Source organism: Emys orbicularis, chromosome 4 (genome assembly GCF_028017835.1).
Source record: "Emys orbicularis isolate rEmyOrb1 chromosome 4, rEmyOrb1.hap1, whole genome shotgun sequence".
NCBI lineage: Eukaryota > Metazoa > Chordata > Testudines > Emydidae > Emys > Emys orbicularis.
The window spans coordinates 158,119,556-158,144,783 of NC_088686.1; the positions used below are offsets into that span (position 1 = coordinate 158,119,556).

The 25,228-nt window shown below is 55.6% G+C and overlaps 1 protein-coding gene across 1 annotated transcript; it reads right to left on the reverse strand.

Moving 5' to 3' along the window:
* Positions 1 to 2,327: 2,327 nt before the first annotated feature.
* On the reverse strand, positions 2,328 to 9,447 carry LOC135878721 (RING finger protein 112-like). Its single transcript, XM_065404454.1, has 13 exons — positions 9,425 to 9,447; positions 8,930 to 9,245; positions 8,220 to 8,435; positions 7,705 to 7,842; positions 7,378 to 7,482; positions 7,057 to 7,107; positions 5,484 to 5,540; positions 5,312 to 5,398; positions 5,018 to 5,147; positions 4,766 to 4,896; positions 4,219 to 4,272; positions 3,411 to 3,485; positions 2,328 to 2,837 (listed from the first exon to the last, which is right to left on the reverse strand). Exons 1-13 carry the CDS (start codon positions 9,445 to 9,447, stop codon positions 2,328 to 2,330), a joined length of 1,893 nt encoding a protein of 630 aa, XP_065260526.1.
* Positions 9,448 to 25,228: the final 15,781 nt, after the last annotated feature.

The window sequence follows — 25,228 nt, forward strand, 5'->3', positions numbered from 1 at the left end:
ATCAAGTCATCAACACAGTCAAATCACCAAAGACAAGAGTGTGATGGGGAGTAAAAATGGGAAATGTCATGTGGGGTGTATTAACTGGAAGGGCGTATGTAAGACACGGGAGGTAATTGTCCCACTCTACTCAGCGCTGGTGAGGCTTCGGCTCGCATCCTATTTCCAGTTTTCATCACTGCATTTCCTTGAATCTATTTCCCTATGTTAAGTATCCTCACACCTTCTTCTCAAACTGTCTTAAATGAACTATCTTGATGATCACTACAAAGGTTATTTTCTCCTGCTGACAATAGCTCATCTTAATTAATTAGCCTCTTAGAGTTGGTAGGACAACTCCCACCTTTTCATGTTCTCTGTATGTATATATATCTCCTCACTATATGTTCCATTCTATGCATCCAGTGAAGTGGACTGTAGCCCACGAAAGCTTATGCTCAAATAAATTAGTTAGTCTCTAAGGTGCCACAAGTACTCCTGTTCGTTTAATGGCTAATCTGTTTCCCCTTCTCTGTCCCCCCTCCCCCAGCCACAGGAATACACGTTAACAAAGCACTTCCGATAAGCAGCAGCTGTATCTTCCCCTAACCGAATTAGAGCTGGCAGTTTCTGTGGAGACTTGTCCCAAAACTAGGAACTCGCCATTCAAGGTTTGATGAGTCAGAACTTCACAGTTATTTACATCTGGGAGATTACTCTTTAGCACTCCCCAGGGCGGTCATTTACAGGTGCTCACAGACACACACACACACACACACACACACACACACACACACACTCCTTGACGCCTTAACACAGTACCCCAAATACCTTTCCTCCTGTTGCGCACAAAGGAAATTGCTTAAATGCCTCCATTGCTCTGAGACTGTCCTGCACCCAGGACCCATTGACTGGCCACCTTCCAGCAGAACCACTTTGCAGACCATAGTCTCAAGTGACTTCTGCTTTCTCTTGCTATGTCCCGAGAGGTGCAGCCTCTGAAAACCCACAGCCCTGATATCAGGTTTCCAAGGAGTTCTTAGGGAGCTGGGACTCAACAAAGAGCAGGTTAAGGGGTGACCAGATCCCAGTCCATACGTACCCACCTGGGGAACAAATATTTGACAATAGGTCCTTCGGTCTAGCACAGAAAAGTGTAGACTAAACTCAGACTGGAAGGCAGACATTTTTAACAGTGAGAACAATTGGAACAGATTCTCCATCACTGGGCATTGTTATCCAGGCCTTGGAATCTGTGAGGGGAAGGGGCGCTCCCAACTCACCAAGCCCAGGCCAGGATGGAGCTGACCCCGTACCTCACGCTAGAGTGGTCTATCGGATCGTAGGCGCCAGCGGAGGCTGGCGTGGAACAGCTGGAGAGTCCCGTTAGCCCGAGCCCCCATTGGTTGGAAATCCCCAAGCCCAAGTCCTGGCCTTTCACCAGCGCTGAAGGGTCAGAGCTGAGACTTCCAGTGGAGTTGGCCAGACAGTGTCCCCTGCTCAGCGTGCGTTGATGGGTGTGGAACCGATTCCCTTTAGCTTCGGATGGTTTTATAGCCCTCCCTCAGAATAAATAACGATTCTTGTTTCTTGGATAGCGCTTTCTCTCAGTAGAGCTCAAACCCCTCACCATCTTTCAATGCATTATTACCCTCATTATACAGATGGGAAACTGAGGCACGGAGAAACTAAGGGACTTGGCCAAGGTCACAGAGGAAGTCCATGGTAGAGCAGGGAACCCACAGGGTCTTCCTGTGCCCTCTCCCCTGGACCCGCCTTCCTGCTCAGAGGGGTGGCTGGAGATCTATCCCCCAGGAGCGGACCACAGGACTGTTCATGTAGGAAGTAAGCCAGGCGCCCGTTGTCACCCCCAGTGGGTGATCTCGGGACAGGACCATCGGCCGGGCATTTCCAAGCGCTTCGCGTTGCAGCCAGAGTGGCCCTGCAATGTCAGAGGAAGACAGAGCGAGGACCGAGGGCTGGAAGTTAAAGTCAGACCAACTCCAATCGGAAATGAGGCGCCGGATTTTTCACAGCGCGGGTGATTCACCAATGGGAAAGCGGTGGGGTCTCCATCTCTTCTGGCTTCCGAGCCAGACTGGCCGCCTTTCCGGGAGATGATTTAGTCCAAGGGGAGATATCGGGCCCAACGCAGGGGGAAGTGGGCGGCGTTCTCCAGCCTGGGTGGCACAGCAGGTCAGACGAGAGGATCTAAATGTCCCTTCTTGGAATCTGTGGGTGATGGCTCCCCGCTCTGGGGTGGCTTCTTGGGGACGTATTTGGGCTATGCTGCAGCCCCGTCACCCCATTCGTCAGCCCCAGAGTGGGGGGAGGGGGGCCGACACCAATCAGATCAGGGGTTTGTTGTCGGATAGAGCCTCAGTTCCATCCCCCTCCTCCCTCCCACCACCAGCAGCCTCAGCCCTCTGCCTGTCCTTCCGGGTGATGTTGCCACCCACGCCCCCGCCCACGCCCCCACCCACGATGATACCGGCCACGGCGCCCGTCCCAGCCCCAATGGCCACAGCCGCCTCGGCAGCGATGGCAGCAGCGGCGATCCCAGCACCGATCCCAGCACCGAAAGCTCCGCCCACCGGTCCCAGGACCACCACCCCCGCACCCACGCCTGCCAAAATGGCAAATGTCTTAAAGCGCTTCCCGTAGGTCTCCAGGAAGGTCTCAGCCTCCCGCGTCAGCTCCTCCTCCAGCTCCGTCAGCCGGGCCTCTGTCTCCGGCGCCAGCTCCGGCATGTCCGTCCAGCACCGCCACAGCAACTGCCCGCGCCGCTCCGCCAACAACTTCGCCATCTTGCTCGGCTGCACCTTCAGGCAGGTGATTGGGTTCTGGGAGTTGCAGTCCTGCGCCCGCCAGGAGAGGAGAGGGCCAAGGGCGTAAGAAAGGGCAAGCGCTGCACAGATTCCACACACCACCACCACCCCCCGCGCCGAGTAGGACACAATCCGGGACTGAGATGGGGGCCCCCTTGCACCGGGCCCGGCCCACAAACTCAGTGAGAGACCATCCCTGCCCCAAAAAGCTCACAGGCTAAAACCCCCAAAGGTAGGATCATTCTCCCCCTTTGCTAGATGGGGAAACTGAGGCCCAGAGAGACTCAGTGACTCACCCAGGGGAGTCTGCGGCATTGCAGTGGACAAAACCCAGGAGTTCCTAGTCCTGGTCCAGTCCATTAACCACCTGGGCCATCACGCCTCCACTACTGCAGCTGGCCACAGGGCAAACTTATCTCCCTCCCGCCCGCCCGCCCCACAACTCCAGTGCAGGAGTTTGAGCCTCTCATCTCTATAGCCACCCTGGGAGCTGGAGATACGAGATTCCATCTCCTACCCCCAAGCCCACAGTCAGTAGTGTTCACTGGGATGGTTCCCTGGGGTTCTCCTGGCTTGGACAGAGCCCTCCCCCCCCAAACTCACCTTCTCCTTCAGAAATAGAGCGTGGTCTGCGCTGGCCCTGTCCAAGACTCTCTGGTTCTGGAAGGTGATGGCCATCTGCACAGGGAGGACAAGGCTGGGGTCAGCCACAGTTTATGGGGCCCTGTCTCCACCTAGCGACTGAAGCTTCCACCGCAGCAACCTCATGTAACAGAGCGACGCCACTAGCCAGTGTGAAACTACAACTCCCATGCGCCACCGCGGCAGCTCTGCCTGACGCCAGGGACACAAACTACAAGCCCCATGATGCCCCACAGCCATGGACTCCCATGATGCATCATCTCCCTCCTCTGTGGTGCATCATGGGAGCTGCAGTCTGACCAGAACTGATTTATGGGGAGAAAAGGGAGCATGCAGAGCCAAGCTATAATTCCCATGAGACACCACAGTGGCATTTCCAGATCAAAGTATTTCAGCTTTTGATATTTCAACGGAAACTCAAATTTGTCTGCGGGGAAAAAAAAAAAAAAAAACATTTTCCAACAAGTGGTAACACACTCCTGAGATGCAGCCACCTTTGGGGTGGAGCATAGGGGAACACACACAACACTGCATAGGGATGGGCTCACGCAGTGCCGAGATGCAGCCACTTCTGGGGTGGGGCAGCTGGGGAATAGTCTCACAGCAACCCCACACGGGGATGACTTGCCCAACAAGAGATGCAGCCACCTTTCGGGTGAGGCAGCAGCAATAAGACAAAAGTAGGAAGCAGTTTTACATCGGAAGTGAATTCAGGAGGTGGGACACACCCCTTGATCAGGTCAGAGGCAGAGACAGGCAGAGAAGGTACCTGAGCGGGAGAGGAGAAGCCACAGTGATGTTTCTTCATCAGATCAGAGAATTTCTGCAAAGAAAGCACAAGAAATCACAATACAGACTCCACAGGGCTTAGAAAACCGTGAACATGGGGATGGGCTGCCCGGCGCGGAGATGCAGCCACCTCTGGGGCAGGGCAGCTGGGCAACGGCCATAAGACAACGGTGGGAATCAGTTTGGCGGGGAAATGAAGAACTTCCCTGGATGATGTAGGAAGGCTCAGTAGGATCATCCAAGCTGGGATTCTGCTAGGATATAAATACAACCCTAATTCTTAATTAACAAAAATTCAGCAAAAAGGGCTAAGCCCCCACCCTGCTCCCCGCAGGACAGCGCCTCCTAGTGCCACCATGGGGTATTGGGGCCAGCCCTGACTGCTGGGGAGAGCGTCCCTACAGAACCCCCACCCCACTCCCTGCAGCGCAGCCCCCTTAGTGCCACATGGGGGCATGGGGCCAGCACTGACAGCCAGGGTAGAGCGCCCCCTACTGAGACCCCATCCCCAGCTGGCCAGTCCCCACCGTTATCCGAGCAGCGAGCTGTGTCCCGGTCAGCAACGCCCCATGCCGGTCTCTCCACACGTGTCGACTGGCCGAGCCCACCAGGGTGGTGACGTAGTCCCTCAGGCTGTCCCGGAAATCCTCATCCATGTCTGCGAAGGGGAGGGACATGGCAATGAACCCGGAGCCGGAGCATCCCCCCACGGCCCGTTCCTGGCAGAGACGGAGACGCCCCGTCGCGCAGGCTCAGAGCCGCTGTCCCGCGTCCGTTACCTCTCAGGCTTCCCTGGCTCCCAGTCATGATCCGCCTGCCGGGGAAGGGCATCAGGTAACAGCGGGTGCTGCTTCTGCTCAGCGCTTCCAGGGCCTTGGGGTGTTTGCAAGGGGACCTCGCCGCCAGCATCTGCCAGAGCCAGGCGAAATCAGCGAAGTGAGACATCAACAGAGGAAAATACCCCGGGACCCATTCCCTGGTCCCCTGAGCCAGCCAGGCCCTTGCCCTGGGGCCGGATCAGAGCCAACACCCCCCAGAGGGCAAAGGCCCCAGGTCCCATTCCCCACAGTCACCTGTCGGACGTCTCTCAGATGCTCCTTCCCACCGTCAGTTCCAAGGACCGTCGAGTTGCTCCAGTCCCGCACCAGCAGGTCTAGGTGCTGCAGGGGAGACGGGACGATGTCAGGAGGGGAAGGCTGAACCCCTCGGGTGTGGGGCGGGGGATGGGGGGAAATGTCTTCTCACCTGAATGGACTCCAGCCCGTATTCCTTTCCCACCTCTTCGGCCACGTGCAGAAACATCTGCAGAGCAGAGAGAGCAGGGGGGTGAGTCTGGAGCTAGGATCTCTGGGGCGGGGAGGCAGCGTGTGCCCTGGGAGCGGGTGGGAGTGGAAATCCTACCAACAAACATCCCCCCCACCCCGCAAAGTTGCAGCTCCAGCTTGGTCTTGGTCTGTTACCCCAGTCCCACGGCTTTCCCCCTGTGGTGCAGAGACACCTAGTGGCCAAAGAGCAGAACTGCAGGTCAAGGTTCCCCACTCCCCTGCCCCATGCCAGGGGCTCTGTTTGCCCCCCATGCCCACCAACGGTAGGAACAGACTAGACCAAGATACCAAATACTGAGACGTTCCCAGACTCCGGGCAACACCCATGTTCTCAGTAAGCCTGGAGCTCGGGCAGGGGCGAATTCCAGCCCCTGGACCAGCACAGAAGCTGGGCCCTGCTGGATACGGCCCCAGGACTCCTGGGTTCTCTCCCCAGCTCTGGGAGGGGAGGGGGGGCTGGTGGGTTAGAGCGGGGGGGGGGGGCTGGGAGCTAGGACTCCTGGGTTCTCTCCCCAGCTCTGGGAGGGGAGTGGGGTCTAGTGGTTAGAACGGGGGGGCTGGGAGCCAGGACTCCTGGGTTCTCTCCCCAGCTCTGGGAGGGGAGGGGGGGCTGGTGGGTTAGAGCGGGGGGGGGGGGCTGGGAGCTAGGACTCCTGGGTTCTCTCCCCAGCTCTGGGAGGGGAGTGGGGTCTAGTGGTTAGAGCAGGGGGGCTGGGAGCCAGGACTCCTGGGTTCTCTCCCCAGCTCTGGGAGGGGAGTGGGGTCTAGTGGTTAGAACGGGGGGGCTGGGAGCCAGGACTCCTGGGTTCTCTCCCCAGCTCTGGGAGGGGAGGGGGGGCTGGTGGGTTAGAGCGGGGGGGGGGGCTGGGAGCTAGGACTCCTGGGTTCTCTCCCCAGCTCTGGGAGGGGAGTGGGGTCTAGTGGTTAGAGCAGGGGGGCTGGGAGCCAGGACTCCTGGGTTCTCTCCCCAGCTCTGGGAGGGGAGTGGGGTCTAGTGGTTAGAACGGGGGGGCTGGGAGCCAGGACTCCTGGGTTCTCTCCCCAGCTCTGGGAGGGGAGGGGGGGCTGGTGGGTTAGAGCGGGGGGGGGGGGCTGGGAGCTAGGACTCCTGGGTTCTCTCCCCAGCTCTGGGAGGGGAGTGGGGTCTAGTGGTTAGAGCAGGGGGGCTGGGAGCCAGGACTCCTGGGTTCTCTCCCCAGCTCTGGGAGGGGAGTGGGGGCTGGTGGTTAGAGCGGGAGGGGGGCTGGGAGCCAGGACTCCTGGGTTCTCTCCCCAGCTCTGGGAGGGGAGGGGGGGCTGGTGGGTTAGAGCAGGGGGGGGGCTGGGAGCCAGGACTCCTGGGTTCTATCTCTGGCTGTTCCACAGACTCCCCATTGACCTCAGCAAGTCACTGATTCTCTCTGGGCCTCAGTTTCCCCAGCTGTAGAATGGGCAGACTACCCCACTGGGGCTGTGTGAGAACGGTGCCACATCCTGCCCTCCTCCCCCTTCACCTCCAGATATGCTAGATCAGGGTCCTTTAGCTGGCTGGAAACATTCAGGATCTGCAAGTAATCAGAGAGGACAGGGTTAGATACAGAACCAGCACGACCCTCCCCCCGCAGCACAGCGCCCCCTAGTGCCAACCTGGGGCATCGGGGCCAGCCCTGGCTGCCAGGGGAGAGCTCCCCCTGCTGAGCCCTGCCCCGCTCCCCGCAGCACAGCGCCCCCTAGCGCCTACCTGGGGCATCGGGGCCAGCCCTGGCTGCCAGGGGAGAGCTCCCCCTGCTGAGCCCTGCCCCGCTCCCCGCAGCACAGCGCCCCCTAGCGCCTACCTGGTAGGAGCCAAGCAGCATGGAGAGGGCGGAGAGTTTGACGCTGGTCTCCGTGTCTCTGACAATGTCCATGGAGCCCTCGGTGTCGACCAGCAGCACGGCCACCTGGGGGGGAGCCGTGGGCCGGGGTCACACGCCAGCTCCCTGCTCTGCCCCCCGCACCGAGTGAGACCCGGGCCCTGGGGGGCACTGTATTCCCTGCTTCCCCTCCCAGGCCCCGGTCACAGAGCCCCCCCCAGCCCCTGTCTGCTCTGTTCCCCCAAGTAGAGATCTGCTGGGGTCACTCATCCCCACACCCCATTTCCCCTCCCTCCTCTTCCCACTCACCTGCCCCTGCTCGGTGGGGACCCAGAAGGGCTGACTCCACGCCCACACCCCCTTGGTGACGCTGCGGGCGCCAATTCGCCACTCGAACCCCTCCAGGGGCTCCTCCTCCCGGCCCATCCAGGATCCGTCCTTCACATCCTGGGGGGGGAGGGAGACACGGGGGGAGGGGCAATTAGTGCAGGGGGACTGTGGGTATTTTATTAGAGGCAGGTAGTGTGGGGACCAGCATGCTAGAAAGATGATGGACAGGCAGACTCAGGCTGAGACAGACACACACAGAAACTCGGTGAAATCTAAACAAACACTCCGTCTAGACGGACACACAGACGAGGGTCTAGACCGACCCACAGCTCCCCACTGGGTCAGGGCAGTGGGGGCTGGGAGCTAGGACTCCTGGGTTCACTCCCCAGCTCTGGGAGAGGAGTGGGGTCTACTGGGTTAGGGCAGGGGGGGCTGGGAGCCAGGACTCCTGGGTTCTCTCCCCGGCTCTGGAAGGGGATCAGGGCTCCACTCACCGGGCTCCGGAGCCGGCGCAGCAGGTAGTTCAGCAGGAAGGATTTGCCCCGGCGCTGCTCCCCGATGATAGACACCAGGCAGACGGGGGCGTCCCCCACCCCACGCTGCTCCAGGCAGCGGCTCAGGGCCTCCTCGTCCAGGATCAGGCCCCCTTCTTCGTCCAGACGCACCAGCTGCACCGGGCGCCCCTGCTCCGGTTGAGCCCCCGGCCCCTGCTGCAGGGACAGAGCAGAGTCAGAGCTGGGACCCCACCTCTGAGATGGTGAGTCCCCTGTGCCCCGGGTCAGAGCCCAGTACCCCATTCCCATCCCCTGAACCAGCCAGTCCCGCCCTGGGCCAGATCCAAGCCAGTGCCCCCTAGAAGGGAAAGGCCCCATGTCCCATCCTCTCCCCCCCCCACACCCCACCTTCCAGCCAGCTAGCCCCCTCACCGGGGCCCCATGGCTGGAGTCACAGGCTGTTTGCTCCGGGGTTAATTTCTTATCAGCAGATCTGAGCCGTGTGTGCCCAGCTCCCCCCTTATCAGCCCAGGGACCTGACCCCTTACTAAAGGGACACAGGAATCCCGTTAGCCGGCCTTCCCTCTGACACAAGGGCCCCAGCGTGGGGCTAGGGGGTGCTGTGCTGTAGGGTGCGGCCATGTGGCTGTTCCCCAGCTGCCCCGCCCCAGAGGTGGCTGCATCTCTGGACCAGCCATGGCTGCACCCACCTCAGGGCTCGCTGTCCCTGTTGCTGTCAGCGTCTCTTCGCATGGCAGGTCTCTGATTTTCTCCACCAGGCTTTTGACACGTGTGTCTGGGGTCATCCTGTCCCTGGAGCAGGGAGCCCGGCACTCGGGGCACTGGGACCCCCAGGCCGAGACCCCGCTCCAGTGAGCGGAGAGGCAGCCCCGGCAGAAGTTGTGGCCGCACTCGATGGAGACGGGGTCCTCCAAGATGTCCAGGCAGATGGAGCAGGTGACGTCCTCCTGGAGTCGCTTCACCATCCCCTCTGGAGTTGGCTTTGAGGATGGGGGTGGGATTGGCCTGGGAGACACACAGCAGGGGGCCTGTGAGCCAGGACTCCTGGGTTCTATCCCAGCTTGGGGGGGCAGGGGATTGGGGTGTAGGGGATAGACTGGAGGGGCTGTGAGCGAGGATTCATGGACTCTAGCCCCAGCTCTGGAATAGGTTATGTCTGAATTGGGTGGGACTGGAGCACTTACCCTTTATTATTTGCATTTCCCATAACACAGCAGGTGACAGGCCGGGCTCCAGTTGACCGATTGCCCGTCCTCCTGGGCTGGGGCTAAAGCCAAACTCTGCTGGAGGACTGAGACAACAGGACATGAATGGATTAACCCCCTCACACCCACTGTACTCAAACAGGAGAGCTGGCAGAGGAGGAAACTGACTCACAGAGCAGGGATGGGACACACCATGTCTTAATCCCACTTCTTGAGCTCCATGTCCCCCAGTGTTGTCCTGGTGTACTGGGGACACCCCCCCATCCCCACTAGCACCCCAAGAAATGAGAAAACGCTCTTTAGCCAGCACCTCATGCCACAGCCCCACTGCACCCAGAGGTTCCAGCTCCCAGCTCCCCTCCCAGAGCTGGGAGAGAACCCAGGAGTCCTAGCTCCCAGCCCTCTCTGCTGTAACCCAATAGCCCCCCTCCCAGAGCTGTGGAGAGAACCCAGGAGTCCTGGCTCCCTGGCACTAAACACTACTAATTCCCGACTCTGTTGAAGGAGGAAATCCCGTGTCCCCAGCCGTCACACCTGGGGAGAGCCCGCTGCGATCTGCGCCCCCGTCCGCTCCGCTCCAGGGCGCAAGTGCCCCGGGGGCAGCGGGATTTTCAGCCTCTCGGGATTTTTAAAGCAGATCTGGGGATTGGCGGCCGGGCGCGGCTCGCTGCGCGGGGATCCGCGGGGCTGCGCTGGTGGGGCCGGGGCCGGGGCCGGGGAGTGGCTGGAATTTACCTTGGGTGCGTCCCAGGTGCCACTGGTTCGAAACCAGCAATTCAGATCTCAGGGGGGTTGTCTGGGTGGGCAGAATAGAGGGGCCGGGGGACGAACCTGCCCCGTGGGGGGGATAGACTGGAGGGAGCGATTCTGCCCCCCGGGGATGGTAGTTACTCCCCCCCCCTTACCTGCCCCACAGCTCGCTCTGCCAGCGTCCACCTGAGGAAACGAAAGTAAAGTCAGGTGATTTCTATTTCCTCCTGCCCGGCAGTGGGGCTCTGACACTCGAGGAGATTGGCTACCAGGGCGTGGGAGGGGTGTAGCCAGAGGGGAGGATATTAATAGCCACTGGTAGGTGGGGCTGGGAGGGGAGCCAGGACTCCTGGGTTCTCCCTGGCTCTGGGAGGGGAGTGGGGTCCAGTGGTTGAAGCAGGGGGGCGCTGGGAGCCAGGACTCCTGGGTTCTCCCTGGCTCTGGGAGGGGAGTGGGGTCCAGTGGTTGAAGCAGGGGGGCGCTGGGAGCCAGGACTTCTGGGTTCTATTCCTGGCTCTGGCAGGGGAGTGGGGTCTAGTGGGTTAAAGTGTGTGTGGGGGGGTCTGGGAACCAGGACTCCTGGGTTCTCTCCCCAGCTCTGGAGGGGAGTGGGGTCTAGTGGTTAGAGCAGGGGGCTGGGAGCCAGGACTCCTGGGTTCTGTCCCTGGCTCTGGGAGGGAAGTGGGGGTCTAGGGGGTTGGGGGGAAGGCCTAGCAGGGCTCAGTGTAGACATAAAACTCTTTTATGCACGTTCCTTTCCCCCATGTCCCAGGACAAACCCATTCAGGTGCCAGCGAGGGGCGGCTGCAGGCCCTGGCTGCGTTCAGCCTGGGGAAGAGAAGGCTGAGCTGGGATGGGAGAACAAGGGTCTCTCTAAAGATGCCGGTTGTGTTCCGTGTCCAGCGAAGGGGGGACCAGAAGGAAGCAGCTTAGCTTGCAGCAAGGGGCTGGGAATTAGGAAAAACTTTTCTAACTCTCAGGGTAGCTCCACTCGGGACCAGGCTTCCAGGGAGGTTGTGGGATCCCCGTCATTGGAGGTTTCTGAGAGCAGGTCAGACACACACCGCTCAGGGCTGGTCTAGCTTTCCTTGGCCCTGCCTCAGTGCTGGAGGCAGGACTTGATGCCCTCTCCAAGTCCCTTCCAGCCCCACATTTCTCGGATGCTCTTGGAGACACTAAACAGCTTTGTCTCCCACTGCAATGTTTTCACTCCAGCCCCCAGTTCCTTTCTGGGGCTCTTCTCTGCACCCGATTCCCCTCCAAGCCACACTTCACAGCAAAGTCCCAGGTCTCCAGTGAAAACTCAGCCCTAATGAGTGTTCACCCTGCTTTGGGAGTGTTTGGCCAACGCCTCCCACCCCACTCCATGCGCAACACGGCTCCTCCGTTCTCGCCAGCATCACACACACACACACACCCGCGGCCCGGAGCCCAGGGCAACAATTTGCTGCAAAACTGTTTTATGTTTGATCACCAGTCGTGGGGACGCAGCATCCCCCTTCAGAAACACATGCAGGGGGCGCTGTGGAGCTGTAGAAGGGGCTACCTGGAAACCCCCCCCCCCCCCACCGACACTGCCCACCTCCCAGCGATCCAAGCCCAGCTGCCTTTGGTTTGGATGCTCCAGTCCTGCCCCCTGGAAGCATATTCAGAGCAGCTCCCTCGTCTCCGAGCGACGGGCTCAGGCTCTCCGCAGACTCAGGCACATGGGCCGTCACCAGTTGATCTCAAGTGGGCCCATACTCGAGTATGAATAAAGGTCTAGAAAACACAGCCGACGAGCAGAGACTGGAAAAAACGGGGTTTTCCACTGCATGCATCCGATGAAGTGGGTTTTAGCCCACGAAAGCTTATACCCAAATATATTTGTTAGTCTCTAAGATGCCACAAGGACTCTTCATTCTTTTTGCTGATACAGACTAACACGGCTACCACTCTGAAACCTGGGTTTGCTTTGTCTGGAGAAGAGCCGCCCAAGGGGGGCACATGGGAACAGTCGTCAAGTACGTAAAAGATTGTTATAAAGAGCAGGGTGAGCAATTGTTTTCCTTAGCCACCGAGGGCAGGACGAGAAGATACGGGCTTAAACTGCAGCCAGAGAGAGGTAGGTTAGACATTAGTTCGATCAAAAGCAGCCCTGATGCACTGGTCTAGCCCTCTGCCCTGTGTGCACGGAACTTGGTCTTCTAATCTCTGGCCCTTCCGAAAAATTGGGGTGGGGGGGAATTATCATTTTGGGTTGATCTGAAATGAACATTTTTCCCCCCAAAAAAGCCCCAAAACTCCAGGGGGAAAATTGTTTCTGGTCAAATGAAACTTTTCTTTTGGAGAAAAGTTGAATCAGAAAAAAATCAAACCATTTCAAGCTTTGGGAGGATTTTTTCCCCCCTCGACTGAAAGAATCCGACACCAAGCCCTGAAAGGTTTCAGTCAAGCCAAATCTACATTGATCGGCCTTCAAACTTTCACCCAGTGCTGGCTGAAGCTCAGTGAGGAAGGAGGTCTCTGCTACCATCTACTGGTGAAGCGGAGGAAGGGCTGGCATGGACCAGGCCTCATTTGCACCGTGGTTACCCCCAGCATTCGAGAGTCAATGTTTTGGTCTTTGGGTGAAAATTCATTGAAGTTTTGGGTGCATGGCAAATGACATTGTGGCTATTCTTATTGTGGGATAAAAGGGCAACAGGGCTGTGCTTTATATGCCCTGAGTGAGGGAGCTCACCCTAAGCGAAACTTCTAACGCAGAGCAGTGGGCAGTGGAGGTTGAGCATAGACCAGAGAGTTGAGAACTGTATTTTCTGATATGGGGAGAAGGATCTGGAGATGGACCTCCTGAGATCACTCCCAGATGCTGGAATTCCACTACCCCAGCCTGTGAGTGGGGTGTAACAAAGTGGGGAACTGGAAGATCTTGTGGTGGGGGTGTCTTACTTCACACTGTTTGCTAGGGAAACTGAGAGGCAGGACTGTTCCTCAAGATCTAATGGGGTAGGGTGTTTCCCTTACTGGTTACACATACACATTGTGGACTGGTCATTGCTATGTATGCCCAAATTAATGCTGATGAGACAAGCAGTTTACCAGGTTTGGCTAGAAATCCTTTTAGCCTGGGACCAGCACTTCCCCCAGTTCAGTCTTTGTTCCTCAGGTGTTTCCAGGAGTGTCCTTGCATGGGGAGTGAGGCCACTTGATGATGTCACACACACACCCTTATATAGCTTTAACATATGGCGGGAATCCTTTGTTCCAAAAACAGTTCCCAGCCCAGTTTGTGGGAAAATGCAGGTATCACTATGGAGGTCAGTGTCATGTGGGCTGAAATACAGAGCCATAGTCAATATTCATAACGTTAGACACAAAAACGATACAGGCCCACAAAGAGGATAATCCTATTCAGCAACTCACCACTTTTCCACCGACACCTCACAAGACGTCTCTTGGACTAGGTGCAACATAATGATGCCAGAATCCCACCATCGTGATACCACGATGATGAATGTGGGGTGCAGTGTCACATAATCGTCCCGCTCTGCTCGGCACTGGGGAGGCCCCAGCTGGAGTCCTGTGTCCAGCTCTGGGCTCGCGCTTTAGGAAAGATGTGGACAAACTGGGGCGAGTCCAGAGAAGAGCAACAAAAATGATCCAAGGTTTAGAAACCCTGACCTAGGAGGAAAGGTTACAAACTCTGGGCATGTTTAATCATGAGAAAAGCCGACTGAGCGGGGACCTGATAACAGCCTTCAAACACGTCCCGGGCTGTTATAACGAGGACAGAGATCAGTTGTCCACTGAAGGTAGGACAGGAAGTAACGGGCTTAATCAGCAGTCAGGGCGATTTCAGTTCGATATTAGGAAAAACTCTCTAACTCTCAGGGTCGTTCAGCTCCGGATCAGGCTTCCCAGGGAGGTTGTGGGATCCCCGTCACTGGAGGTTTTCAACGGATGGTTGGACAAACCCCTGTCACTAGGTTTCCTTGCTCTGTCCTCTGTGCAGGGCCACAGGGGGTTGGACTAGGTGACCTCTCATGGTCCCTCCTATCCAGACATTTCTATGGTTCTGTTGCCAGCACAGGGTGCCCGAGGACAGCAACAGCGAGGTTCGTGGCCCGGTGTGCTTCGCGTCAATAAACACACCAGGTGGAGAAGCAAACAAAGTTTATTTGAGATCTCAAAGCGGTGCTAGGAGACAGGCACGTCTCAAATCAAGCACACTAACAGAAACAGTTTTTTTTCCTTTATACCTTTACAGTCAAGCCTCATCCTCCCCCTCCCCCCCATTCCTCTCTTTACCCCTCCCATTCCTGGTAACAGTTACTACGCAAATAGCAATTATATTTAAGCAGTTAGATTATGTTGGCAGCTATAAGTTCAGCTCGTTAGTAACACTTCTTGAACTACTATCTTGTCCCTTTCCTGTGATTTATTATCTTTCCTTCAGCCAGAGGTATGCAGGCCTCATTATTACCGCTTGCTACCAGTAAGGGGGATTACCACTGATAGCAAGTTGCTTACACATTCCACTTGCACCTGGCTTTTGAGGTCGATTAGAGTTTAAACATGGAAGGAGTTTGGTTCATTTTAGGCCTGGAGCAGGAAGGCTTCATTGACACTTGTGATTTTCCACCCTCCTGAGTTACCTGGGATGATGGTGATGCCTGGTGACATCAACAGTTCTGTGTAAGGTCATGTGGGGAAGCTGTTGGAAGCGGGCCCTGCTCGGGTCCCACAATGCTAGGGGAAGGAAGCGTGAGAGCCCAAAGCTGGATAAACCTTGGAAGGACCCTCCACAGCACTGAGCTGAGTAAATGCAGTGGTGCGTCGGACACAGTTGGGTCCCAGGTCTAACCCCAAAGCTATCTATAAGGACCATCTGAAGGGGCGTCAGGGGGCAGGATTTCAGCTTGGCAGCCCCCCGAGTCTGAGAACGTAGCTGTGGAAGCTGAGGCTGGAAGGGTTGTGACACTGATGAGTCCCCCAATGGAACAGATGGGGCAGGGACTGGCCCAGGCGGCAGCTCTCGCAGACACAATAGGCGTTCCTCAGGGGCGATTGGATTGGGAGAAGGGCACTCCAAGTGGAACCGGATGAGAGTAAACCCTGTTTTGGGTTGGCGATGTGAAAGCATCCCCACAGGAAAGCCATCAGTCGACATGTGACTCATTAAGCTTGTATCGTTTGTACCTGGTAAATTCTTCTCTTTCCATCTGGGTTAGGTCATTCAGGGCATCACCAGTTTAAAATTCCACTGGGACGATGGGTGGAGCTGAGACGGGGAATGTTGTTCTGCTAGAAAAGGTTCATTTCAAGGGGGCCTTCGATCTATAGACAATCACAGGCCTGTTTAAGGTTATGGGTGTGTTACACACCTTTCATTCAGGCTGAATGGAAGGAGCAATTAAGCCCCTTTCTGGAGTGAGATGGAGAAAATAGAAGCCACCGCCCAAGACAGTCAGCCATATAGCAAAGCCTGAGTGAAGCTGTGTGGGCTGAGGTATTTCCGTGGGACTGGTTGCAAAGGCAGAGGCTAGGGCAGAGGTCCCCAAACTTTTGAGGGCCGTGCCCCCCTTATCCCTGTCCGTGCTCCCTCCCCCCCCCCCATCTTTCCCAGAGCTGGGGCTGAGAGCAGGGAGCGGAGCCTCAGCCAGGCTATGGTGGGGGCTGGAGCTGGACTCGCACCCATGTGTGGCTTCGCTCCTGGCCCCACCCCGAGCCTCAGCCCCGGACTGGGAACGGAGCCACTGCCAGCAGCCGAGGCTGGGGGCGGGCCCACAGCTGAGTTCAGAGCCATTCAGAGGCTGGGGATGGGACTGGAGCAGACCTGGGGGCGGGGAGGGGTTGGGTGGCGCTCACTCCCCACCCTCCCCACTGTGGGGGTTGGCCCAGGCCCCGCTGCCCCCCCCCAGCCCCCGAAGGTTCCTCCACACCTCCCTAGGGGGGCATGCCCCCAGTTTGGGGACTTCTGGCTTAGGAGATAGCTTGGCAAAGGCAGAAAGACAGCGAGAGACGCAGGAGAGAGCATGGCCTCCAGAGGGAAAATAAGAACAGAAGAGCGGCCAGACTGGGTCAGACCAATGGTCCATCTAGCCCAGTGTCCTGTCTTCACACAATGGCCGGTGCCACTCACAAGGAATGAACAGAACAGGGCAATTATTGAGTGATCCATCCCCTGTCCTCCAATCCCAGCATCAGGCAGTCAGAGATTTAGGGGCTCCCAGAGCATGGGGTTGCATCCCTGCCCACCCTGGCTAATAGCCATTGATGGACCTGTCCTCATGAACTTATCTAATTCTTTTTTTAATCCAGTTATAATTTTGGCCTTCACAACATCTCCTGGCAGTGAGTTCCACAGGTTCACTGTGTGTTGTGTGAAGAAATACTTCCTTTAAACCTGCTGCCTAGTCATTTCATCGGGTGACCCTGGTTCTTGTGTTATGAGAAGGAGTAAACAACACTTCCTTATTCACTTTCTCCACACCAGTCATGATTTTATAGACCTCAATCATATCTCCCCTTAGTCGTCTCTTTTCCCAGCTGAAAAGTCCCAGTCTTATTAATCTCTCCTCATACAGCAGCCGTTCCAGACCCCTAATAATTTTTGTTGCCCTTTTCTGAACCTTTTCCAATTCCAATATATCTTTTTTGAGATGGGGGGACCACATCTGCACACAGTATTCAAGATGTGGGCGTACCAAGGATTTATATAGAGGCAATACGATATTTTCTGTCTTATTATCGATCCCTTTCTTAATGATGCCCAACATTCTGTTCGCTTTTTTTGACTGCCGCTGCACATTGAGTGGATGTTTTCAGAGAACTCTCCACAGTGACGCCGAGATCTCTCTCGAGTGGTAACAGCTAATTTAGACCCCATCATTTTTTTGGGGATTATGTTTTCCAACATCCATTTGTTTGCATTTATCAACACTGAATTTCATCTGCCATTGTGTCACCCAGTCACCCAGTTTTGAGAGATCCTTTTGTAGCTCTTCACAGTCTGCCTGGGTCTTAACTACCTTGAGTAATTTTATGTCATCTGCAAATTTTGCCACCTCACTGTTTACCCCTTTTTCCAGATCATTTATGAATATGTTGAATAGGACTGGTCCCAGAACAGACACCTGGGGGACACCACTATCTACCTCTCGTCATTGTGAAAACTGACCGTTTATTCCTACCCTTGGTTTCCTGTCTTTTAACCAGTTACCGATCCATGAGAGGCCCTTCCCTCTTACCCTGCTTGCATAAGAGACAGGGCTCTCTGTGGCACAGGACCGGCTGGAGAGGCAGGCTTGGGGATTTCTCCCTATCGTGGTTTGCTTTGGGGACAAAGAACTTGTAAATAAACAGGCTGGCACCAAAGCACAGACTGGACTCATAGCATCAAATTCTCCCCCCAGTGGAAAGAAGGAGCTGGAATATCAACTAAAAAAAAGGGGGGGGGTGTAGATCCAGAGATCTGCAGCAACCGCTATGACAAACTGGTAGCAAATTCCTCCTTGGGGCCGGAGCAGCTCACGGGTGACGTGGTCTGTGCCGGAAACGTGGAGGGTGAGAGAGTTCCAGCTGCGCTGCTGCCCTGGCAGACGAGTGTCAGGGGCGTAGGGCCGATCCAGGAGGCGCACGGCCCATTTCAGGTTTGACGGGGTCCCTGCCAGTCTCCGGGTGAGGGTGGATGGTGCAGAGCGCGCGTTGCAGGCTGGGCTGAATCTCTTGCGGAGTCTGGGGTGGGGGGATGGCAGAGAGGGGGCGGAGAACCCCGTTCCTGGATCCACCCCCATGCCTGCCCATCCCCCTTGCTGTCCCACCCAATCCTCATCCCCCCCACACCCTCATCCTCTGCTCCAGTCCCCACCCCCTTTCCTCCCACATCCACCCACCCCCACACCGGCATCCGTTCCCCTTCCCGGCTGGCCACACCGCACCAACGTCCCCCCACACACACACCAAGGCAAAGCTTATGCTACAGCTCCCCAAGAGCTGCGGGACCCGAACCCGTGACACGAAACTCTCCCACCTGAGCTAACGGGCCGCCCCTCCGTCTGCAGCCTCCTTGACCGCCACCAGGGGGCAGCGCAGGCTCAGAGCTCCTTAAGGCCGGACGTGATGGGGAATTGGCCAGTCTCCTGGGGCGTTTGTGCCACGCCGTCTGGAGCGGCTCACGGCCGTGAGGGCCGACCTCGGGGCAGCCTGGGCAGACACCCCAACCTGGCGGCGTGCCTGTAATTATATTTCACCGTGCCAGGATGTCACGGAGTGTGGGGGAGTCAGGGCCCTGCAGCCCCCACTTCCTGCGATTCCCCGGGACTCTCAGCCAGCCAGTAACACAGAAGGTTTCTTAGACAACAGGAACACAGTCCAACACAGAGCTTGTAGGTACCGACAACAGGACCCCTCAGTCAGGTCCATCTTGTGGGACAGGGAGCCCAGACCCCAGTGCTGGGCCTCCCTCCGTTTCCCCAGCCAGCTCGAAACTGCAACTCTCCAGCCCCTCCTCTGGCCTGTCTCTTTCCCGGGCCAGGAGGTCACCTGATCTCTTTGTTCTCCAACACCTTCAGCTGGCACCTTGCAGGGGAGGGGCCCAGGCCATCAGTTGCCAGGAGACAGGGTGTCGGCCATTTTCTGTGCAGACAGCATCGCACTGGCCCTCTCGGGCTCTGCAACAATCCCACCCCCTGATCCCACCACCTAGATACTTAAGAAATGCATAGGGGAAAATGAGGCACCCACACAGTAGGAACAAATGGGAACTCCTGGATCCCTAGAAAAGTCACGTCACGGACAGTCTTAGACTCTCCAGTCTCTCTGGCCACCCGGGCAAAGTGGACTTTGTGATGAAGGGTCATTTCCACCAAAAATCACACCACACTCAGGTTGCTCCCGGCCCCAGAGCCCCGTCACTTACCCCAGTTCAACTGGTGCCCCACATCCTACACCACTGACGACGCCTGTGGCCAGTCCCGGAGCTATTGACGGGTTATGAGTTACCAGCTAACACCTGAGAGAGACAGAGCTGTCAGTTCAAAGCGTCTTTCTGGGCGGCCCCAGGAGTAACGCCGGAGGATCTCTGGCTTCAGTCTGGTGGCTCTGGCCCCGTGAGCGTTCAAACAGCAAAGAGACAGAAAATTGTCCGCCTGCAGCTTTGTTTTAGTTCCTTCATTCAGCCTCCAAGCTCACAGGAGGATAGGGCCATTAACCAACGCTTCGTACTGCGATATTCCTTGATGGCTTGTCTGATTTTGATAGTCCCTCTGCACGAATTACCCCGGCTGTTAAACCTGGGAGTTGTCTGGCTTCCATTTTCAACCATCGGTTCTTGTTCTGCCTTCCTCCGCTGGTTTTTCCTGCCTATGGAAGTGCTTCCATAGAGTCCGGGATTCCCAAGGCCAGAAGGGTCTGTTGTGATCATTTTCTCTGCTCGTGCCCGCCCATATAATCTGGGCCAGAGAACAAACCCACAATTCCTTTGGAACCAGAGCTTGGGACGTCTCTGCTAAACACGTCACCTCTCCGTTAGGCCGCTCCCGGGAGAAGTTTTGAGATGTCCAATGGTTCCCCATCCCAAATCAAGCCCCCAAGGCAAAGCCTCGAAAATGATGGCGAACCGGCAAAAACGGCTGTTCGGCTCCGTGGCAGAATGTTTCGTTTCTCTTTTGAGTTGTTGTTTCTTGGGTGAAATGAACGGGACTTTCAAAACTCAAACTCGGTTGGACTCAAAAAAAAAAAAAAAAAAACCCAAAAACGTTCCGGTTCGAAAAGGTCCAAACGAGGACGTTTCCGCCTTTTTGAACCTTGTTTTCCCCAAATATTGCCAAGTCAGACGGGGCGAAGCCCGTCCTGTGTCACGACCAGTTTTGGTTTCGCTGAAGCTGCGTGTTTTGGGGGGGGGGAAGAAAATTCCCAGCCAGGTCTCCTTCTCAGACCCCTTTTCCAAGAAGCTAAACGAACCGAGCCCTTTAAATCTCTCTGTGTCCGGTATCTCCTCCAGCCCGTCCGGGGTTAATTTTTGCAGTTCTTTTCTGCACCCCTGGGCAATTTTCCAGCCTCCTTTTCACAATGCGGTTTGCAATATTTCTATATCGGTAAAATTGCTCCGCTGTTCCTACTCCTTCTTCCCAATTTATACACCCCAGGATCGCATTGGCCCTTTGAGTCACAGCAGGAGCTCGTGTTAACTTGCTTCCACTAGGCCCCCAAAGTCCTTTCCAGGGTCCCTGCTTCCCAGGGTCCAGTCTCCCATTTGGGTAGGTCCGGCCTGCGTCCCTTGTGTCCTTGCAGTTGGGCTGTAATAAAATGCATTGTTGTCTGAATGGGCCCAGGGTTGTCAAGCGACCCACTCACCTGGCCTCTTCCTTCTTTGCCGTTCCGCCAAGCTTTGTGACAGCCACACATTTTAGAGAGCCGGGCTGGGTTTATTTCAAGGTGCAGCAGGAATCCCAGGACTCCAGGAGCACGGGGCTTTAGACACGGAGCGATTGCACCTCCCCCGGGGGGTGGTCTTACTACCTGAGTAACACTCTCCCCAGCTGGTGACCCAGCATGGGCTGTTTGCAGGGGAGGATCAGAGGGGCATGGCAAGCAGATGGGGTGGATTTCATCTCTGAATCGCACTGGCTTCGTCGGCTGCACTAGAGCAACGTCGGCTGAATGGCTGCACCTATTGTAATCAGGATAGACGATGATCTGGTGCATGGGGGATCGGACCTGGCTTGGTGGGGGGGGTTGGAGGGCTAGTTTCTAACACACACACACACATACACCTGCGGTTCACAGGATAGGCAGGCTGAGGACCAGAGCTGGGGAGCAGAGAGAAAACAACAATTGGTGGGGGAAGATGGATTGCAAACATGGGCAAAAATGCAGTTGGGTCTGGGGTGGAGCAGCAGGAAAAGAACCACCCACAATAACACACAGGGCTTGCGTGGCTGTGAAATGCGGCCACCTCTGGGGCAGGACAGCGGAGGAAAAATTGCCCAGCAATGCCACACAGGGATGGCTTGCCTGGAGCTGAGATGCAGCCACCTCTGGGGTGGAGCAGCTGTAGAACAGCTGCACATAATACCACATGGGGAGGGCTCTCCCAGCATGGATCCAAGCAGGATATCTGCCTAGAATCATAGAAGCTCCGGGTTGGAAAGGACCTCAGGAGGTCATCTAGTCTAACCCCCTGCTCAAAGCAGGACTAATCCCCAGACAGATTTTTGCCCCAAATGGCCCCCTCAAGGATTGAACTTATAACCATGGGTTTAAGCAGGCCAATGTTCAAACCACTGAGCTGTCCCACCCCCTGCCTGGACACTTGTCCCTCCCCACCCCAAGTGACTCACCTTTCAAAGCGATGCGCTGCTGACACAATCCACTGGTCTGAGATGAGGCACCCCCCACCCCAAACATTTCAGCCTGAGAGCCTGGACTGGCGACACATGGGAGGGCAACAGCACTGACATAGGGTGAGCAGAGAACCCAAGAGTCCTGGCTCCCAGCCCCCGCTGCTCTAACCCACTAGACCTCATACCTTTCTAGAGACGGGGATAGATCAGACGCGGTGTTCAGAAGTGACCATGTTACAGACCAAGAGAAACATCCAAACCAAGCAGTGCTGAATGTAAAAACTTCACAGGCCCGGCAAAAACTTTCCTGTCTGTTTAGACTGCGGTCACTCAGCCAGGGTCTGTGCAGCGCCTGGGCCAAGGTGACCGCTCCCCGCCATCTCCGTTTCTTCCACTGTGATGCTCTTTCACTTCCACTTTGATGAACAAAATCTCACACCCAGCTGTGATCAGTGACCGTTACCCACCTGTGAAGATTCTGGCACAGAAAACAGATGTCTTTTTCCAATACAAAATTTCAACTTGTTGCCAAAAAACAAGAAAAGAAGAAGCCAGAAATGTCTTGAGATTTTGGTTTTCAAAAATAAATCCCAAAGTCCCCCTCCCAAATCACACACTTTCTGTGGAACAAAAATATGTTGGGTCTAATACCCTGTTTTTCCATACAAAAAACCACAGTAAAAGATACTCAGAAAAATGCAGGCATTTTTCTCCTGTAGAAAATTTCAACTTTTCACAGAAAAGCCCAAAACAGAAAAGTTTGGGCCACAAACTCGAATTTTATTCCCCCCAGGAATCAGACTCTTTTCAGGAAAACTTCCCATTGACATTTTAATTTCCCTTCATATCCTAGTTCCGCCTCGAACCCCCAATTTCCCATTGCCAAAAACCAATTTCCTGTCAAAATCCCGATTCCAAGGAGAAATTTCCCACCCAGCAGACACGTTCGGTGAGCATCTGGTTGGGTTAAAATTCACATGTGGCGAGAATCTCCCAGCTGCTGAGAAAGCCAGGCAGTGCCCTGGCCTTTTCCAACTCTTATCCTAGTTGCTCCAGACAAGACAACTGAATGCAAAACTATTTCATTGATATTTCTCAGAACAGCAGGTTTGAAGCAACTCCAGCATAATTTTCCCTACGATTTTCTCATTGGTGCCTTGTAATACTTGTTAACTTTCATGGCAAACACAAAGAGAAGTTAGCTCAAAACCTAAATAGCCTGTCTGGAAGGTATCAACGTAACATGACTTTGCTTAGAACATAACATCGCTTAGAATCCAGATTGAGAACACACAAAACCTGCAAAACAGAGAGAAACAAAACAGGCTGCTCCTTAAAAAGCAGAGGGACATAACTGGATGAGCATTACTCTAGGCTGGCTCTCTGCAGAAGTGACTCTGATAACAGGCTTCTCTACAGAGCCCCCTAGCCTGCCAACAGGACCCGGAAACCCACTGAGAATCTAAACTGATCGCTCACAATTTTAATACCATTTCCAACACACCACAATCGTCATCCACAGGGGGCACTGTAAAACCCAGGGCATGTGTCTCATCCTCGCCCAAGCGCTCCACTGTACCACCTGCGCTGGAGGGTCCCATCTCTGGACCAACTCCAGGAGAATAGCCATTATGCTGGCAGACACCCGTCTTACTCAAGGCTTATACAACAAACCAGGGCACCGTTCTAGGGTGACTTCCCCATTGAGTCCCGTGACACAGAAGCTCCTTGTTGCCAACCAGCAAAATGTCCAGTGTTTCTTTACAAGCAACTCCTGTCTCAGCCCTGACAAACTCACGAGAACATGAGAACGGCCAGACTGGGTCAGACCAAAGCTCCATCTAGCCCAGTGTCCTGTCTGCCGACACTGGCCAGTGCCAGGTGCCCCAGAGGGAATTAACAGAACGGGGCAATTATCAAGTGATCCAGCCCCTGTCGCCCATTCCCAGCTTCTGGCAGTTGGCGGTTTAGGGTTGACTCAAGCATGGAAGCCATCTAAGGGTACATCAAGAAATGCTGTCCCCGCCCCTGACCTTTAAGGCCCTGGAATCTCCACCCCCGAGACTGACACATGACCAGAAGCAAGGGGGTCAATGGGGTGGGAACCAACCTGGGGTTGGGTAAATCTAAACCCAGGGGACTGACAGCTGTTCCTTCCCTGAAACTCAACAGCTCAACACCTTCCTAGAGGCCCCGGGGGCCCTGGCCAGCCGTGCCTCAGCGAGCGAAGATGGATCAGGCCCAGCGTGGTTTTGCTCAACGCCAAGACAAATTGCTCAAGAGGCCCCCGAGCGGGACGAGGATGACAGCTGTGCGGACGGAAGGAAGGCCCTCGGCCCAGAAGCTGACGGAAGATTGTGAGGGCCGCGTTAGAAACGCACCGGGCCAGCAGCATCATGACTGCGTGGACTTCAGAGGACAGAAACTGCCAGCGCCGGGCCTGTGTCTGGGCCTGGGAAGAAGCCATAGGTTATCCCACGCAATCTCTGTGCTTAACCCACCAAAATGTAGCCCACGGTGTCACCTCGGTGAATGCTGTGCAAAGCGCTAGCGCCCCGGACAGTGGTTTAAAGAGAATTAGCGAATCGAAGGATCCCAGCTTAGGGCATTATACTGCCTGCACGAACCTCACAGAGCCCTGCTTAGGAAAAAGAGGATTTGTAAGAAATCCAAAAGGATGAAGTCAGAGGATGGTGCCGGGACAAACATGGGGTCAAACCTAAGAAAACTTGGCATCTGTGAATAACAATAGCTATTGAAAAGGCCTCTGTGACCATCCGTGTTTCTGTTATGGGGGCCTTAGATAAGACGAAGGGTTTGATGGGGCAGGTTGGTTTGTTTTCAAGGGCCGTATGTCGGTTCAATACAATAGCTTGCCTGATCCCGGCTATTTAAGAAAAGAGACGGATTCCCAGCCAAGAAGCTGAAACGCCTGCAGGAGAAACGGGGGGGAATAAAACCAGCAAGGTGAGTTTAAAGGACAAGCAAGGAGCTCTCGCATTTTGTGTAAAACCCGGACGTCTGACACACCCACTTGAGCTCAACAGCGCTGACCCAGCCCCATCGACCCAATGAAGGCGCCTCTATCACCTTCAGTGGCTCTATAAGACCAGGCCTAGGGGTGACTCTCCAACCCAGGTTTCCTTCGCTTTCCATCAGGGTTGAAGATATTAGGCCCTGCTGGGGGTTGGAAAGATTGTCAGTAATTAGGACAAAGGGGCATTCACCCCCCAAAAGGGGGGCAGGGACCTCAGATTGGTAGTAAATCAAACAGAAGCTCAGGAGTTTATACACCCCTGTGGGTCATAGAATCATAGACTATCAGGGTTGGAAGGGACCTCAGGAGGTATCTAGTCCAACCCCCTGCTCAAAGCAGGACCAATTCCCAGCTAAATCATCAGGTGTAATAACCCCTCAGGAGTTCATGGCGCACTCTGGGTCCGGCTTTCTAGCCTCGCAAAGTCGCTAAACGGTTGAAAAATCATATTATTTCCAAAGTCAGCACCGGCCTAACCCCACACCGACACGTTGCCCGGGGTCGCATGCCTCTCCCGTATTTATAAAACACGCTCGGAGAACAAACTCTTCCCTGTCCAGCATTTCAAAGTGGGGGGGGGCGTTTTTTTGGGTGGGGGGCGTTGCTATGGCTCTCCGACGTCCATTTTGATTGAAAACCAATCCGTGAAGCACCAAAGTAACAGGTTGA

Bases quoted from the DNA above. Each gene is read 5' to 3' on its own strand.
- LOC135878721 (XM_065404454.1), bottom strand. From the start codon at position 9,447: ATGGGAAATGCAAATAATAAAGG. The intron at 8,436-8,929 runs GTGGGTGCAGCC...CTGTCCCTGCAG, and splicing joins CAGGGACAGCGAGCCCTGAG to CAGGGGCCGGGGGCTCAACC. The intron at 2,838-3,410 runs GTGAGTTTGGGG...TGGCGGGCGCAG, and splicing joins CTCTATTTCTGAAGGAGAAG to GACTGCAACTCCCAGAACCC.